Source organism: Patagioenas fasciata, chromosome 1, assembly GCF_037038585.1.
Source record: "Patagioenas fasciata isolate bPatFas1 chromosome 1, bPatFas1.hap1, whole genome shotgun sequence".
Taxonomy (NCBI): Eukaryota; Metazoa; Chordata; class Aves; order Columbiformes; family Columbidae; genus Patagioenas; species Patagioenas fasciata.
The window spans coordinates 144484868-144501905 of NC_092520.1; the positions used below are offsets into that span (position 1 = coordinate 144484868).

At 41.1% G+C, this 17038-nt stretch overlaps 1 protein-coding gene across 7 annotated transcripts in view; it reads right to left on the bottom strand.

Annotated features, from left to right (window-relative positions):
- Positions 1–17038, bottom strand: part of DUSP16 (dual specificity phosphatase 16) — a 69090-nt gene that overhangs the window by 5583 nt on the left and 46469 nt on the right. For all 7 annotated transcript variants that reach the window (XM_065850508.2, XM_065850527.2, XM_071816893.1 and 4 more), the window contains exons 5-7: positions 9791–9954; positions 2938–3097; positions 2132–2255 (exon numbers count right to left, since the gene is read on the bottom strand). In XM_065850508.2, coding sequence (XP_065706580.2) covers positions 2132–2255; positions 2938–3097; positions 9791–9954 — 448 coding nt within the window. The remainder of the gene's footprint in view (positions 1–2131; positions 2256–2937; positions 3098–9790; positions 9955–17038) is intronic.

A 17038-nucleotide genomic window follows, 5' to 3' on the forward strand; every position in this document is an offset into this window, starting at 1 on the left:
AAGTCACCTCAGATGAGATTCTTTAGGTCAATCTCCTAGCATAGAATTTGGGGGCTTTTATCTCAGTGTAAGCAAATCACTCACAAGAATTCACAGAGTCTTCATTCATTCTTTTCCCACCAAAGCTAGTCGTTATTTGATTTGTTATTTAAAGCAAAATCCTTCTAGTCAACACTGCCATTTCTGGCCTGTGTTCTGGTAGCTTCTCCCTTCCACTTTCTCCTCGTCTCACCCCAACATATTGGGCAGTCCTAAATTTAGAACTAGCTTTCTAAAAAATGAAAAGGGTTCAGGAAAGTCTGCTGGATACCCCAAACAAGCTTTAAGGCTTTGGAAGCCTTTTCATTTCAAAATGCATGTTCTTTTTTCCAATTGCAAAACCGAGTAACATTTAATTTTGATGTTTGTTCCCTTTGTATCATCCATACAGAAGAAAATATTAAACACAGTGATTATTTCCTCAGATCTTTCACTTTGAGTAAGTATCACCTTTTATTTTTGTAATAGTGTCAAACATTTTAGTTAATGGCTTTCATTAACTCACAGTATTTTTCTTTCAAGCTTTGCTGACCAGATCCCAAACCAATGGGTGAAATGAGTTGCAGACTGCTCCCACTAAGCCTTTTCAAAGGAAACATAGCAAAATATAAGCTATATTTCACAGTAGTTGTTCAATATTAACAGTGTAAAGAAAAAGAGGCCGGGGATGATTAATCCTTCACACTCACCTGACACTTCTGGTTAAAAAACAAACCAGAATTAAATGCAGAGATTTCATGGAAGAATTTAGAAGCAGCACTTCAGAAGTTCCCTGATGCACATGCATTTTGAATGTGTTTCTACTCTATAGCTTCACCTCCAGACCACTCCACCCTGAGACCAGAGAGGTTGTTTCTTTAACTGAATCAAGCTCACACCTTGTGCAGCGTCCATCCGCATCCACTAATTCATCCATATTACCTATACCTGTGAGTTTTCACCTACACCTCCTAACCAAACCTGTTTCACCATTAGATGTTGAAATTACTGCACAGCACCGGACTGCCAGTAAGCTCCAATAAGAAACAGTGGAAAACAGCTAGAGGCAATGGGAGATGCTTGTAGTTCAGGCACCTCCTCCACACACTTTTGTCACTGGACATATAATTATGTTCATCAGCTTAAAAGAAAACGCCCCACCGAAATCACGTTCCACGAGGGAATATTGAATGTTCATCTTTCTGTCCTAGTTGGTGTTTCAGGGGTAGTCGTAGCAAACGCAGCCGTCGTTTGGAAGGGCTCGTCTCCCACTGCTTCAGCCCAATTGTTCCAATTGCTCCTGCACCACGCGGGTTAGAGCCACGCGTCAGCTGTGCCGGCTGACGTGTGCTGCCCATCAAAAACAAAACCATCGCTTTCTGTACAGCGCAGCAAAACGGGTTGTTACATGAAATACAGACGTCACGGTAAACTGCAACCAAGCCGCCTGGAATCCAGTGAAGGGTTCACAATCCAAGTACAGAAACACGGGATTGGAAAGGTTAAAAGGGGGGGGGGGGGGAGCGCACAAAAATTCCCTGATGCCACAAAGAACCAGCACTTAAAAATACCTTCTGGTTGAGTTTAACAGCGACAAAGCAGCTTTCTCAATTCCTAGACATTTCACCTGCAGGCAGTTCTTTGAGAGCATTACCAAACACCAAACTGAAGTCAGCAGCTCCAGCCCAGCATGTGTCAGAAGCTTGATTATAAATATCCTCAGTCCTCTTTCTGTAACCCTATCCATTCCATCCTCTCTCTGACTTCGAAGATACTGCTATATGCGTGCTATAGCTCTGTGTGTATACGTACATATGTATACACACATATTCAATAAGCAGCTTCAATTCCATGTATTTGCCTACTGGGAGCGAAGACCAACATCAGCATTTTGCAGGTGGGGAATTAATATTAGGTGTGTGATGTCTACACAACATCATTAATTTGTTTATGGAGGAAACCAACATTTAAAGGAGGAGTGTGCAGAGTCCAGTGAACTACCAGATAAAGTAACATGTCTGCTTCTACCCTTGGTCATGTAGCCTTGCGTTCTTCATCTGAAAAACAAGCCAACAGGCACCAGAATAAACACGAAGGGAAATTTTCTCCTTACCTGTAAGCTTCATCTAAGGACATATCCATTCTCTTCATGATATATGCAATAGCGATTGTGGCAGAGCGAGATATTCCAGCTAAACAGTGCACTAACACGCACCCATTGGACGCTTTTGCTTTTTCTGCATAGCAAAGAAATCGGCAAACGTCACACTCAGACAAAAACTTCGAACAGAAAGCGATTGTTATTTAAAATTGTTCAAAATTTCCAAATCAATTCCTCACCGCAAATCTCATGGAAGTTTTAAACAAAAATAACTTATTTTCTCTCGTGCTGTATAGCACTGAGTATAGAAACAGCATGTGCCTACACACAGGAAACATGCTGCAGTTACAGCATACCGCATTTTAATGTGTACATAAACAACCCTCGTTAGAAGTCTGGGAAAGGTGATTGTTACTAATTTTATATGCAAGTAAATAGCAAGCATTCATGCTAGAACAATTTGGCCGGTTAAAATTTGGCTAGCTCGCTTCTCAAAGCTGAAGACAGGATCTGTACGTCCAATTCTCTAATTCGCACTCTGCAGGCATACATCAAGCATCTACTAGGTTGCCAGAAAGCAGAGTTGTGCTCTTAAAAAGTCTCTTTGTTCCATAAGTGCTGGAACACGCAGTGGCAGAATCTCCCTGTGTTATTTTGCTTCTGTGCTTTGAAAGTGATGGCGATCATCTACATAGCTCCTTAGGGTATTTTCGTACCACCCAGAAAGCATTCAGGTCTTCTCCAGCCAAAACAGCAAGGCAGACACACAAAGAAATCCAGAAACTGGTCTAGAAAGAGAATGTAAATTTTCTTCTCACCTATAAAATCAACTGATCTGTCCAACCAAGGCAAAATTTTCTCACAAAAGCTGTCGTTCACAGGCACTCTCAGGAAATGGGATTCCGGAATAAAATCAGGCTTTGGACAAGTATTGCTGGCGTTGAGTACGTAGCCAATATCATTCTGCTGCATCAGCTCCTAGGAAAGAGAGAAAGATTAAGCCTAGAGCAGTCAAATGGTACCTTTGGCACATTACAAAAGAAACTATGAACCCAAAGCACATTATAAAGCTAAAAGCCAAACTGGAATTCATTTGGAATTGCTCTAGCTGTACTAGGGGGCGCTTTTTAATTTTTTTTAAAAAAAGACACTTCCTCAGCTTTTAATTCCCCAAACAACTTTTAATGAGACATCCAGCATACCCAAGTAACATATGGTCTGCAAAGCCCGTACAAAGTTAACAAAGAACAGAAACAATGGTACAATACCTTCTGCTACTATAAAGCATCACCTCCAAGAGAATAAATTTTTGGCTACTTTGGTTTAAATTCCCACTGTGCAAACTGACAACATAACCAAGCACTTCTCACATGCAGTTTGCTGACCCAAATACGTATTTTCTGGATCACATATTTAAGACTGAGGTTGCCCCATCACAGATACTGGTAGAGAAATATGAAATGAAACCGATGCCTCCTGCAGTCACCTCTTGAAGTGTCTGGGACTTCCTTGTTTATCTAAGGCCATGTGCAGAACTCACAACCTTGAGAGAAAGAGCTGGTTAAGAGCTGAAGACCTTGAATTCGACCATTTTCACACAGCACTGACTGCAGCTTTACAGGAATTCCACTTTGTGGGTTACAATTGAGTTGCTCATCTTTCAGTTTTCATCCTTCAGTCCTTTTGCATCTCAGAGATTATCACAGCAACAAGAAAAGAGATTCAAAGCATAAGAGCCAACTGAGCTTTTAAAATAAGTCAGTTTTCATGACTGCAAATAAAAAGAGACCTCTTATCTGCACCTTGCCATAATCTCTGCATTTAGAGTCATGCAAAGTAGTATCTGATGCAGTAGGTACGTTAGCGCCAAAACATGTGAAACAAGTATTAGAAAACTGGAGATGGCTCTATAAACACCATTCAGTCTCCTGCACGTAAGCATCTTGACACAGAAAAGCAATTAAGCAGGTTTGGAGTAATACTGATCAAGCAACTTTTCTGGTTCAGATATGATTTGGCAGTAAGTGACACGCAATACTATGCTTGGACAGTAGTTACACTGAATGCAAACACTGGGGAGCTTTTGGCCAGACTTCTGTGGAAACTGAAGTCTGAAACTAAACTGAAACATTAAAAAAGCCAAAAAAACCCCGATTTTAATCCCTTTGCTTTTATAGCAATTATATTAAAAAAAAAAAAAAGAAAAATTATGTCAGTCCATGGGAGCAGTAGGAAGAATGAATTCTTACACTGCAGATTTCAACTGGAGGTCTACCAGTATGCAAACACAGCCATGAAACCAAATGATATTTTTTTCTGCAAGCGTAAAGATGTTTGGGTGGAAAGAACCTGAGATGTGGCTGTTTAGCTGAAGAGCCAAAACCCTCTCTAGTTCAAATCACAGCAGTTTAGATAATGTCTGACATGCAGAGTACAGGTACATGTGTATGTTATAGCGTGTGTGCAGAAGGGATGAACACTCACACGCACGTATATGCGTCAATTATATGTTCAGCGAGAACAAAGGATGGCAGGGGAGATGGGAATCCACCAGTGCCATTTACAGAGGGACGTGGACACAACTGCTACTGGCCGCATTTTAAATGGGGAATTTACACGGATTTCTGCCAGCGAGCTGAATTTTGTGTCTGGAGCAAAACAAGCAGCTCCTCCAAACTCTCATCTGAAGTGCCTCACGTCAGCACATTCAGAGGTTTGGGCACCTTATACTGATGAACACAGATTATGTCGTAAACACACCTATGCAAAGGGAACAGGAGACGACCAGTTACTCGCAAAGCAAATCACCAGAAATACAATTTGCAGCAATGATTAAAACAACAAAAAAAAAACCTAAGCAAAACCAGAAAAAAGCCTGGATGTGTCAAAATCAGTTCTCGGCCTTAGTGCTTCTTACCCTGCTATTTTCCTAGGTCATGCTCCCAGTAAAACTCAGCTTCTCATCAGGGACAAAGAATATGTCATTTATTCCCCCTCTCTCTTCACATCCCCCCAGCTTCAGCCAGCGAGCTCCCTCTCCCTTCAGCCCCGCATGCCTTCCACAGCCGACCCTGTCGCATCTCCCGTTGCTACATCCAGCTCTCGCGCACCCACAGACCTAAAAGTTTAAAAGTAGGAGTGCAGTAAGGAAGTAGGGGAATATTTTGGGATTACCCAGAGAGGGAAGGTATTTGGAATAGGGCACCTGGCACAGGGGAGTAGCTACTGCTAGACCTGTGGTATCTTAGGTGTGCAAGGGAGACTCTCGCTCTCCTGGGCTATGCAGTTTTCCCCTTCCAGGGTCCCAAGCTCTTTGACATCACCTTCTGTAAAATAACTATCTGCTTTAGATCACTATGTTGAAATACTGTCCCCAAACCAGCTCACCTATTGTTGTCGCTGCTGGCGGGTGAGTGGGGAATGACTGGAATAGCAGGTACAGAAGTACGTGCAGGGTCACGAACATTGTCACGTATACAAGAGGGAGCTGGTGAAGGTATCACCAACAAATGGACTGCAATGAGACATTGTCGTTCAGAGTAAATCTAAGGGGAGGCTGATGAATTTTTAAAAAGAATAGAAAATCTTATTATTTCTCTTAAAGCGTAAGCACTGGTGGGCCACACAGCCCAACCATCACGACTCCACAGTTATGCAAGGTTTTTGATGTGGAATTGATTATTCAGATGGGAAGGAGAAGGCTGCAGACGCCAAGTCTGAAATCTCCCAGCCAGAAAAACACACAAAAATGTGTTAGTGCTTGCCTTTGAGACCAAGGCTAAAGAAAGAAGTTATGTCTCCTTCTGTTCTAAAGTATCAATCATTCCCTGTGCAACACGCTCCAATATAATAACCATAACAGTGCCTGCATTGTAAAGCACCCAAGAGGAAGAAGTGAATTACGATCAGAGGAAGATCCAGAAATCCTAATGCTAACAACTCTGTGAAAAGAAGTTAAATGCTCTTTTGTCAGCTTATTTACATTTTTTGACTTGTTTAATCTGAAAATTAATGGCACCCTAAAATGTTATTTTGTTCCAGGAAATAAAATCCAGATCTGGAAGAAAAGAAAGAGAATAGTTACATAAGTCGCAAAGCAGAAGGTTTTACAGTTTAAATGCTGATACAAAACATGAGATGTAAGCAGGAGGCTCACTCAGGTCCATAACCACAACGCAGATTTGATTTATTTTCCAGAGAGGTCACTGTCACTATGAGAGTTTAGGTTAGAATTAGTTTGTCTTTGTTTCACAAACAGCAACAAAGATCTGTAAAAGCAAGTACCCTCTTGCAATGCCACCAATATATCACACCGAGATAACCACCAATAAATGTATCACACTGAGACTCAAAAAGTGAAATGAACTTTTCTGCTGGAGCTTTTATAAAGAACTTCTCCATATTTCAATCCAGCAAAAAAAAAAAAACTATGAACATTTTCAGAATTAAGCATTTAGAAAGAAACCTGTAAAGCAAAAGTACAAAAAATCTCCTAAGACTTTTCTGAAGTAATCATTAGTTTTGCTAAAGGACACAAACCAAGCGTTTGTGTTTGCATCTCTTTCATAACCAAAGTGTTATCAGCAGAGGTATTCATAGCAAGTAGTGATAGTATTCTTAAAACGTCATGAACACAGATCATCCTGCAACAAGGCAAGTATTTCCCTTGCCGTGCACTCAGAGATAAGCTTACAAAGATCCTGAAAAGATTAGCTCATCTTCATAAAACATACTGAAAATTCATATCTTTAAACTGTCACGTTGAACTGTAGTGCAAATTAAGAGTTCTTTTCTGCAGATTTTTTTGAGACATTTAAATTTTAGAGAAATCAGTATGTCTGGTCATTGGGAGGAATAATAGGAAGTCACAGATAGCATTTGAAAGCAAAATTTAGGTCAGCATGTACAACTGCATCTTGTACTTTTGAGTATCTTACTAGAATTTTTCGGAAAAAATATTTTTTAAAACCTGAACTTGAATAAAAAGCCACAAACTATTCTAATCTTAATAGAGGGTTTATTTCTTGTTACCAGCAACCAAAAACGCAGCAAGGCCATTAAGCTAGAGCACACAAACCACTTACCAGTTCCTGGGCCGTCCTAACAGAGGCAGAACTTCACTATTTTGCTAGTTATCCCTGTTTCTTGTTTCTCACCCTCCCCTTTTGAACGTTCTCCACTTCCCAGCTTTTTTAGCACATATTGACATTTCTGGGCACTCAATGTGTGGTAAGAGTCATCCTCCTCGCTCTTCCTAATAAAGGTACCAATATTAAAGATAAAGCCATCTCAGATTTTCCACAGGCAAGAGCTGAAACTGAAGAGGCAAGATAAGCTACTGAGACACTAAGGTCTACTTCAGTGTAGTGAACAAGTGACATGCTCGGAATAAAACACTGCCTGCTTTAAAGTGAGAGGACAAAGGCATAAGCAACAAGCAGATCTGAAATTGGAAGATGTGGTTTTGTCCTTAAACAGGTAAGAAACCCAAGATGTGCTTCAGTCATCTATGGAAGAACTTCCAAAAGACTGACCGTCACAAAGGACACCAGGCAATAAGAACTCACCAAACCTTCTGTGGATTGTATGCTGTGGCTTTTGTGGTTCTCCATAAAAAATAGGAAACACAGTGATCCCTGATTGTAACTCCCCAGAATATGAGGAAGTACAAATCTGATCAGCTCCTGGGGGTCCTGCATTAATTCTAAAGTATCCGCAGCTGCAGGACTTCCTGGTGTCTGACCAACAAACGCCAAAACAATGTCAAATTGGAGATTAACAGGCAAGAGAGACACCGCCAGGTCTAAACTCTTGCTGTAGACAGCTCTGCCATGCTCGGGTCTCACCAGTAGTAGTTACGGTTTTAGCCTCCTCCGGCCCTAAAGTTAAACTCCCAACCACTGCTCCAACCTGAACTCCTTTCCTCGTGAGGCACATGCAGAACCCTACACCTATTCATAGGCACCAATTTACTGCGAGGAGAGGGAACAGCCTCTTTTGTCCCTCAAAGATTATTCACAACTTAAGAGCCGCAGCGCTGGAGTTCCAGTCACGTCCCAAATGAAGCAGCACATCCCTGGCCCTGGAGGAGAACGAGGAGAACAAGTTGCCTCCTCACTCCCACTGTGACCCATGGTAGCACTTGCCATTCACGCATTGAAACAAACAGCATAAAAGCATCAGTCTAATACCCTATTATTTAAATCAAGGATTTTTTTTTTTTTTTTTAATTACTTAGTTCCTGCTGCCTTTTGTCTGCGGACCACAAATTGCTTTTGTGGTAGGAAAAGTAATAAGCTGCTTTGACATCCATCGTAAACGAATCAAGTTTGAATTGCTGACTTGCTACCTGGTAGTAAAGACATAGAAGCTTTTAAAGGACAAAGTAAATACAATGGCTGCTGACTATCCTCCATACAAAAGATTTTTCTGCATGCTCTATTAAAGCACGATTACCTTATAGATGTTTGCTTGTGTGTCAAAGATCCCCTTAAAACAATTGTGAAAAATAAAAAAGAGCCTATTAATGGCCAGACTAGGATGGAGTGAAAGTAGGAGAAACCAGTGAAAAATATGGTATTGGTCAAAGTATACTAATTTGATCCAATTACAAGACAATTACAGGCTAATTCCCACCTTAAGCTTTATACATGAAATAAAAGCAAACACATAAGCCTTGCACATAACTAAGGCACCACGTCAAGGTGAGGAACCCCTCCCCTCTGCCTCATCCATGTATTTAATGCCAGCATATGAAGGCTGTTGGAGATTCAACCAATAAACAGGACTGTAAGACAACATGGACAGCAAGAGGGCACAGGCAGCAGAAGTAATAAAAATTCCCCTGTGAAGGGACCCAAGATGTAGATTGTAAGCAACAGGAGTTGGTCTCCTCAAGGAGGCAAGCATCTGTGGATACACAGAGGAATACAGACCTGTAGCAGTTTGAGACAAGCTCTTTGAGACATCTGATAATCCAGCACCCTGCAAGTGATGTATTTGATGACTTTACTAACTATTTTGTGTATACCAAAATGTCCTGGGCTATTCTGTAGGAATAAAAATTATTAAGTGTACATGTATTTAGAAACAATAAGAGTTTCTTAGTGCAGTGCTACCACAAAAGCTCATTTTAAATGACCCCACTGACTGTCCAGGTCTGAACATTTTATTAGGTGTACAAAGATTCATAGTCCCTCATTATAAAATTAGTGGTATTTAAGTGCTATTTTTTCCAGCACTTTAAGGAAATACTAAAAACCAGACAATCTACCTTTGTCCTGCTGTAACCATTAATATATTAACATCCAAGCCTTGCCAAAACAAAGTAGTCAGAGCTGTACACAGGAAACTACCTCACCTGCTCTAAAGGCAGATTTGATAGTTTGCTGTTGGTTGAAAGGCTACTGAGAAAGGTACCACATCAGCTGCTCTGAGATGAAGGAAAGAGGAGACCCAGTTTCATATTACATGACACGTGGTTTAATTATATAGTCTGTAAATCACCACTTCTCACACAGCTTTCCATGGCTTATGCACAAGACAGCTATTATCTGTATCTACTTTAGATATTTTATGGCTGTAATGATGCAGTATGATAAAAGCATGGACAAAGACACGTGGAAATCATAAACTCGTTCAAGTAAACAACACGGCACCCAGAACGCTCACCTTGTTGAGGACGTCCCGCTGACACCCGAGATAGAGATGAGGCAGGATTCTGGTTGGGCCGATGTTGGAGACAGGTAGGCAGGGTTGAGAAATGCAGGTAGGGACGAGAGTGGATTTTCCTTCACAGAGACCAGGAAAAGAGCTGGAGAACTCAGCAAATCCACCTGCAAGAGGAATAGTATCCATTTAATTTATATGCATTGTTGCAGGCACTGGTGCCCATAGCAGCTCTCAGAAAGCTGCACTTGTTTCAGGAGATGGGGAGGTGTTCAGGGGCAGCAGGAAAGCCCCAACAGGGAAAATGTACGTGTGCCTCAGACACTACAGAACCATCCATCAGCAGGGAAGGTATTACCACTCCACCTGGAACATTTATTTCTCTCTCTCTCAATTCCTTGGATGTTTTTGATGCTTCTTCCCATTCTTGAATGATATGTGGAAATGAGACTTCAAAAAAAACCTAATCACAACACCCACCACACCGAAAGCACACACACCTTTTCCTCTCCACCCAAGCAAGGTGTTTCTAAACCTCCTTCTCCTCTATTAGGTTTATAATCAGACTTCATTAAGAAAAAGTTGTGTTTACTCAATTTGGCAAGAACACCAATATGTGGTTATTAACATTTGCTTTAAAAATCCTATATTAGTGTTTTCTACACTGCTCCATAATTAATATATTTCATCCAACACACTGGAAGTGGTTTCATCTTTCAAAATCACCCAAGTCAAGGCTTCTGCATCTCAAGTGGCAGAGGGAAGACTTTGCCCAGCCATGGACTCTCCTCGCAAATCACCACAAGTCTCTACTCCCTTTACTGCTGGCTGGTTCTTCACCTGTACCAGTTATTAGGCCCTATCCATATTATGGCTCAAAAACATTTTCATTACCATTTCCCCACCACTGCATTAAACCACTCACAAAAAAACAGAGTGGAATGACTGATAACATATGTAAATCCACCTAAAATCCCGGTGGCCACCAAAAACACTACTAGGCTGCTTCGCCATCAGTGTGGCAGAGATGCTACGGAACATGAAGGGAATAAAAAGCAAGGCTGAGACTGCTCTGGACATAAATGCAAACACAATACAGCTCAAGCTCCATTTCTTCTTCTTGCTCAGCTACTTCCCAGCTTCTCTTCCATCGCAAGGGCTGCGTTATCAACCTGTGCTACCAGCTGTGATCCCACTGGTCTCACCCACAGTTAGAAAACAAAACTGAAGAACCCTCCAGCGATGAACCTTCAACTACACATGGTGTCACAAATGCCAGCTAGCTTTCTTCCAAGCCTAGCTAAACCCCAAGAGAACCATAGTGAAAGTCCCCAGCTATTTCCTCACATTAAAGCACAGAGACAAGTGGAATTTTAAGTGAAGGAAGAGTAATTATAACCTGTTCAGAACAAGGCACCTTTTTATCATCAAGAAGGGAAGTATTAATGTGCTGCATCTGCCAAATGTTATGTTCACTATTGTTACAGTTTGAAGATGTAAATTAGAATTATTCAGGAATAAAATAATGTATTGTTTTGTTAAGGCTTGCATTACCATTGTCTGAATGATACCTATTCTTTGGATTATAAATCTGTATCTTTAGAAAATGTAGAAAAAAAATGAGGTAATAGCCATGTTGCGTAACAGCCCATTTTCTTTGATAAAAAAAGCCAACAAGCAGTTTTCAGAACAAAAGTTCTATGAACAGTGATTGCTGCTCAGTCTCATGACTTAAAAAACAAACAAAAACTTGTTTATTTTGTTAGATGAGTGATTTTAGACAACTCTGACAATGCTCATTGTAAGAATATGAGGGTGAGGTTGGACTGTACAGGATGGGCAGGAGGGGATGCTAAACTAGGGCTTGGCCCTGAGATTTTCTATTCTTATTATCTGAGTTTCTTCCTTGGTGCTTTACACCCGCCCTGTTCAGGAGCACAGATGCTGCTTGTTCAACCTATCAATCAAATAACAGAAGGAGTTTGCAAAACAATTCTCCTGCACACTTGCTAAATTTTCTTCTGTATGGCATAATGTTTTCCCCTCTGCTACAGGAAGCAACCCTTGAATTCACAGACATTATAAGCCTCTCAGCTTAAATTTAATGTAAGTTATGGTCCAGCTCCTTGAGAGGCTGGGGGAAGGAGTGAACATCAAGTATCAGTCTTTGGTTTCATTTGCCTGCTTTTTATTTCTTGGGAAGCTTGTTGGCTGCTTTCTGGAGCCCCTCTCTGAGACAGCTGGAAACAGAAGTGACCCTTCCTTCTTACAAAGAAGGAGCACAAGCACAGAAAAGGTTTTACATCTGTGCTTTCTACGTAAACAACTACATGGACAAAGTAAAAAAGAATTTTCCCAATTACGTACGGATTGGTGTCACTTCTGTACAACCACTGCAACAAGAAATTAAGCAAGAAGCTAATATGCAAAAAACCTGAGATGAGATTCTGGGAGATAGAATCCATGCTCTGTCATTGTAAGGAGCAATTTTGAATTTTAGTGTAATTTTAGGGCTCTGCCAAGGCAAGCTTGAAGTGATTCAGGATTATATGCTTCACCACTTCCTCTGGGACTTTCATCCCTTCAAAATCATGTTTCTTCTTCCTCCTCACACCTTCCTAGTAAGATGTTGCTTCAGTATCTTTACAACATGAATTACAACCACAAAACTCTCAAATCAGGTAAGTCTGACATTATATTACCTATCTTTACACACGCTCCCAAGTGAACCCTCCTTTCCTTTGAACGCATTTTAACCTGGTTTTAGTATCAGTAGTGAACTGACTTGAAAAAAGCATGAAATTGGTGACTTGTTTCAGATATCAGTCGGTCTTTCCTGCCATCTTCCATAACCATTTCAGAAAGTTAGCAGCTTTTCAACAAATCCGGCTTTCATTCATGGCACTCACAATAGGAAAAACACGTTCTAGATCGCTGCATATTGAAAAATTGCTTTCAAAAAACCCCAACAACCAAAAATACCTCATACCAACTAAACACATTCTTGAATGCATTGTGCTAAACTAATGACTTCTTCTAGTGCCACAAACGTGGTATCATGGGTCTGGAACAACAGCATCCATGTGTACGATCACTGAGCTGTCGTATCATTATGAGTCTAAATTATTGTAAGGAACTGTACCCCTCCCTATCTGCTTGCATTGACTTATAGAATATATCTACTTTTAAAAAATATATAGATAGGTATGTTTAAAAAAACCCCAAAAAACAGCACCTAAAGATGTGTAGAAAAAAGGTATTTATTTAATGTGTTTCTGTTTTCTAACATGGATTATGCCCCCCACAAGTCCCCAAGGCTGAAGTCCACGCACAGTTTACATGAGGAGCCTCTTATGAGAAAAGTGTTTTAAGGACTCGGACTATCTATACACTTCTGTAAATGAAGCAGACTGTCCTCAACAAAAAAAAAAACCTTTAAATATTTATAAAATGAATTTAGTGTACAGGTGGGAATGCAGCATAGAAAACTGAGCCTTAAAAGTAAAATGGGACTGGTTTAGTTTCAGATTCTGTAATTTGAGGATGACCTTTGCATCAAGGGAAATGTCACCTTTAAATCTCCCTACCTACCTCAGTTGGAATAGAGCTATTGGAACCACCATGCAGTTTGTTTTAATACGAGAAAATACACTTTTCTTCTGGAGCTAGTTTCTAAATAACAACTTTTCTCCCATCACTACTCCAGTCTCCACAAATAATAAATCAATCAGAAGAGCATGTTGAAACTGTGGGGGAAAAAAATAAAATCTACAGGTCATTAATAGAACGACTGGGTTAATAAAGTTTCACTGAAATCACTGATAAATGTACTGGACCTTGGAAACAGATGACTGACAAATAACTCCAAAATATTATCTCCTAAATAGCTTATGAACCACACAGGCTTTCTGTATTCCTGATGGCGAAGCTGAGCTGAAACAGCTCTCTTGACACTCAACAGGATGAAACCACTTCTTGTCTATTTGAATGTTACGGAGAGGAAGAAAGAAATGGAGTAACTTCTATGTATTATATATATAACATTTTGCTTGTGTTTAAAAAGATCCCCCCCGCCCTTCCCCTCCATGAGGCTTTTGAAGTTTCTCACTCTACTTTTTCTGATACCGCTGGATTAAATGGAAGACTCTTCTATCACCACTCACGCAATAGTTCCTCTACATCTGAAAACCTTGATGGTCACGCAGGATAAGCAACACAAAGCATCTCCTTCTTCAGTTTCAAATAGGCAGCTGCTTCTGTCATGACTGCACATCTGTAAGTCATTGTATCCTTTGGCTGGTAGCAAGTAGCTACCAGTACTCTAAGTCTGTCTTATTCATTTAATAGGACTTACCAAAGTTTGAAGGGAAAAAAATATCTTTGGGGATGATGACTTCCATCAGTATGGGAGCAAATTAAAGCAATATGAGACATAAATTATTTCAGACTATCATCTAATATATTTTCCACCATGAAAGCAAAAGATATGAAAGTAACACTAGTAAACTGTGATGTTCAGCTGGTTGTCCTTCATGTTAAATTAGTTAAATTCTGCTCTAATTTTAGATGATCCATCAGAAGACTGCAAAGTTCTTCAACTGCCCCAAGGTAAATCAGCTGTTGCTTAGGTAGCGTGTTAAAATGAACAGCCTAGTGAAACAACTGCCGGTTTTAACCAAGTGACAAGCATCTCCCAGCTGCAGCACGTTTAAGGAACAGCAGTACCGTACCGCCTTCCAGCGCTGACTTGTTCTGCCCCCTTCTTGTGGCTACGACTCACACAAGAGTTTCTATGAAACCACGTTAAGATGCCAAAAGCTGTCAGTGGTTTTGCAGCCCGAGGCCTGGTGTGCACAGCAGACAACCCGACAGCTCCGAGGCCTCCACAGCATAGCCAGCCTTTCTCTCCACAACCATTAGCAGAAATTTGGCAAGACCCAGTAACTTACTCAGTTTCCCCGTTGCCGTGGTTCTGCAAAGCTGTGACGATGGACTTCCCTTCGATCAAGACACCACTTCCTAACTATGGCTGTGGTGGTAAAGGCAAGATCGTTAAAGGAATCTTGGTATCAGAACTTTTGGCTCCCTCCTCAGCCAACAAAATAGGGCCAAACCCAGAAGGGATGAAAAAGTTTTAGCAAGCTTCCACAGTAAGAGTTACTCTTCCTTACAGATTAATTGCATAAATCCTTGTATAACTAAAACTCCCAACTAACTTTGACAGCTGCAGGAAGAGGAGAGGCGAGAAGATGTGATCACGTGGCAAAAAGTGATACCCAGAGAAATACTGAGGAAGAGGTACCTTTCATTAAGGGAATGGAATCCATCCAGATCCTTATGACTACTTAGCTTAACTACCACCAGAGACAAACCCTAAATTAATACAGAGGAATAACTAGTGAGAACCAGGAGCATTTACATCAGCTCATCTCTATTTAACATGGAAACAGACTGGGAGCACCACACTGTGCTGCCATTTGCAGGGACAGTAGCTCTGTAAAGCAACCATAGAGGTTTGCAAACAAAAGGCCAGTTAAGCCCTAAGCTCTTGATTTGAACACTTAACACAGATCATTGAAGTGCGTGTAACATTTTACTGGTTTTTCCCAATGCTCAAGAAAACCATTCCAGTTAAATGACACCATAACAGGACATAAAACTGGACAGTGGGGGAAATGGTAGATGTATCCTATGTGCATTCCATGTTACAGTGGTTTGTCTTCATCCTTCCTATCTATTTCCTTCAACTGGCTCAAACCACTCAGAGGTGTAACCAACTAAAATTAGACAAGACAATTTCACAGGAAACATACTAATTCTGAATTAAAAACTAAAAGTATTCCTCTTTGCTTATAGAAGGCCAAGAGCTTGTGAGACTGATTTGGCATGAGAAAGGGCAAAAAACTTAAGCTGAAACACCAATCTACAACTTCCCCATACACCAGCCCAGCACCCCCTTCGCTCTCCTGCCCTCAACCTACCCCAAATACTTCTCTGCAGGATGCTGGAAAAAGAGGAGAATGACATTTTCTTCACCTACCAACTTTCAAGGTTCACCTTGAGCAGCTCACCCATGCTTACATGACATACGACAGCAACTGGGCTGTTGGCTGGTTGGAATTAGTAAATGTTATGTTGGTCAAATAGGCCCGCTTTGGTGACATCTCCCCCATCCACACGTTTAATAAGCCTTTCCTTTGCGTGCATGTTGAATATAGCACAGATGCTCCCTCATACACTCATCCTATGTCTCAACTTGTACATACACTCAATTCTATGTCTCTAACACACAGAAAAATCAATCATGAGGCAATACTAATATCTCTTCAAAGCTGCTTTTAAAATCAGTGTTGAAACAGCCAATTCTGTAATTCTTTACCATCCTCAAGTGTTTGCAGAGATCTGCTCCAGCAGTTTTATCCTTAAACATCTAGAGATAGCTGCTCTTGCTAATTAGGCAAGTGCCTACTGACAATGTGCAGGAAGGAACACAGACCTGACTGCCCTTCAGAGAGGAGGCGGATTAAGGTCGGATGTGAAATTAAAGTGCAACAGCTGATGTGCCCACAACTCTGCAGTGAAGGGGAAACATGAAAACAAGGGACCTTCCTGTTAGGTACAACTTGCTTTTTATAGATAACTTCCCAAGCGTGGAGACAGCTCCTACAAAGACGAGAGCTCCGTGCACATACAAATTCTTCCAGTATAAAACTTCACCAACAAGCTTACAGTGCGTTTGTTCTGGGAGGATTTCTTACTACTTCTTTGTGAAAGTAGTCAGGAAACATAACTTGGAATGAAAGAAAAGAGGAGAAAATAGGTGTTCCCATCACTTCATGTTTCCTAGAAGCTTGTCAGCTAAAGCTTGGCAGAGAACACCAGCAATTGCTCTTCACGCACAAAGCCTGCCAGCAAAGCCAAGGGGGAAGGGAGAAGAGGCTGAGCTAGAGAAGAGGTTGGTGAGCAAGATGAAGGTACCATTCTGCTTCCCCAACTAATGAGTCTGATCCTAAGGATCAGAAGAGCAGCCTTCCATTTTCACGCTAAGAAAACATGCTTTGCCAGCGTTTTTCAACCAAGTAATTCAGGGGGCTGTAGAAACTGATGAATCCCACCTGCCGCTGATGCCCACCTCGTGGTGGATCTTCAGGCAGCTCTTGCAGCCTGAGCTACCAAGGGCCCTTCTTGCATTGTTGGGGCCCATGCTGCACCTCTGTGTGGTCACACCAGCAAATCCACAACCCACTCAGC